Here is a 2,249-nt window from a genome sequence, read left to right on the forward strand (position 1 = left end):
TAAAAACTGTTTTTTTAACGTCACGATTCTCCAATAAGCTTTGAGATCAGCTTGTTTTATACTGTATGTGAATAAAACACTAAATGACAACTTACCTGTCCATAAATCAAATCCAATGAAAAAATTATCAAGGCTTTGGTCCATTGATTCTTCCATGAACAGTTTGAATCAAGACGATCAGAGACTCAGTTTTTATCTTTTTAAGTGATTTTATCTTTCTAAGTGTTTTTAGGGCAGGTGCATTATCATTCTGGGGTCTCGTGTCCTTGTGTTGTGTGTCTGTTGTGTGTTGCACAGTGTTGTTGTTGTGCAGCTGCTGTAGCACATTGATGGAGACAACAAAATAGATCTGATTGATTTGATTTGTAGAAGCGATCATTTACCTCCGGATCGTTACAGTTGTGGATTTCCAAAAAAAATACTATAAAGCTTAAATGGCTTTCATCTTTATTTAACGTCTTATTATATATGATCCTGATTAGAGCGTTTAATCCAGTCATGTGGCTCCGGACTAGTTTCACAGTGATCAGAATCAGAATCAGAATCAGAAGGTGTTTATGGCCAAGTAGGTTTACACCTGCCTGGAATTTGCTCTGGTTATTGGTGCAAACAATGAACATAGAAACATAAAAACACAATAAATACACCACACATAAGAACAACAATAATAATAATAAAAAAAACAATATATATTTACTCACTATTTACTTTTTATTTACTCACTTTTTCTAATATTTATACAAAAGCATTTATTTATACATAAACATATCTGTATAAAAATATATAAAAGATAAAAGATATAAAAAGTTAAGTAAAAAGTGAAATGCAAAATGCAAAAAGCAAAAAGCAAAACAGTGAACAGTGTCAAATTGGTGCAGATCCTGGTCCTGGTCCTGGTCCTGGTCTCTCTCTCTGTGTGTGTGTCTCTCTCTCTCCCTCTCTCTCTCTCTCTCTCTCTCTCTCTCTCTCTCGCTCTCTCTCGCTCTCTCTCTCTCTCTCTGTGTGTGTCTCTCTGTCTCTCCCTCTCTCTCCCAATATATATAACAATATATATTTACTCACTATTTACTTCTTATTTACTCACTTTTTCTAATATTTATACAAAAGCATTTATTTATACATAAACAAATCTTTAATAAAAATATATAAAAGATAAAAGATATAAAAAGTTAAGTAAAAAGTGAAATTCAAAATGCAAAAAGCAAAACAGTGAACAGTGTCAAATTGCCAAATTGGTGCAGATCCTGGTCCTGGTCCTGGTGCAGATCCTGGTCCTGGTCCCGGTCCTGGTCCCGGTCCTGGTCCTGGTCCTGGTGCAGATCCTGTTCCTGGTCCCGGTCCCGGTCCTGGTCCCGATCCTGGTCCTGGTCCTGGTCCAGGTCCTGGTCCCGGTCCTGGTCCTGGTCCTGGTCCTGGTCCTGGTCCTGGTCCTGGTCCTGGTCCTGGTCCTGGTCCTGGTGAAGATCTGCTGCTGCAGCGCCAGCTCCGGGTTATTATTAGCCAGTGACGTCACGGGAGGACGCGTCTCTTCTCCCACATGGACCCCACGTGACCCGCGAGCCTCTCACACCGCATCATGGCTGCGGAGGAAGCGGACCCCCGGTCCCGGTCCCGGTCCCGGTCCCCGGTGCTGCCCCCCCCCCTCCGGCTGCTGCTGCTCGGCCTGCTGCTGCCGGCCCCGGCGCGGGGGCTCCTGGGCTTCCGGCCGGAGGACACCGGGCCGGAGCTGTCCGTGGGGGGGGGGGTGCTGAAAGCCACCGAGGGCACGCGCTTCACGCTGCGGGTCTACTACTCCACCCCCCCGCAGAGGCCGAACCGCACCGCCGCGGGCACGCGCACGGACTCCGCGGCTCCGTGGGTCGCGTTCATCGAGGAGCCGGACCCCCGGGTGGGGGGGCAGGGGCACGCCCGGAGGAACACCTGCATGGACAAGGACGCGAGGACCTCCGACATCCAGGTCCTGGGCTCCTTCCGGTCCGCCTCCAGCCAGAACTCGGTGCTGGTGGAGCTGCTGGCCAAGCCGCTGCGCAAGGGCGAGAAGAAGAAGTTCTACTCCATGTGCGCGTTCGACGGGTCCCGGTGGGTCCACTACCGGACCCGGGACTTCTGGGTGTCGGTGGTGGAGCGGAGCCCGGAGCCGGAGCTGTGGATCCAGGTGCTGGTCTCGGTGCTGCTGCTCGGGCTCTCCGCCATGTTCTCCGGCCTGAACCTCAGCCTGCTGGCCCTGGACCCGGTGGAGCTGCAGGTTC

General features: G+C 49.4%; 1 protein-coding gene across 1 annotated transcript in view; it reads left to right on the forward strand.

Annotated features, from left to right (window-relative positions):
* Positions 1-1,576: 1,576 nt before the first annotated feature.
* The window catches only part of LOC133016472 (metal transporter CNNM1-like), a 12,922-nt gene continuing 12,249 nt past the window's right edge, over positions 1,577-2,249 (forward strand). Inside the window, exon 1 of the mRNA XM_061083510.1 lies at positions 1,577-2,249. This exon is cut by the window's right edge and continues 753 nt beyond it. Within this exon, the coding sequence (XP_060939493.1) occupies positions 1,577-2,249 (673 nt within the window).

The sequence above is a fragment of the Limanda limanda genome, chromosome 2, assembly GCF_963576545.1.
Source record: "Limanda limanda chromosome 2, fLimLim1.1, whole genome shotgun sequence".
Classification (NCBI taxonomy): Eukaryota; Metazoa; Chordata; class Actinopteri; order Pleuronectiformes; family Pleuronectidae; genus Limanda; species Limanda limanda.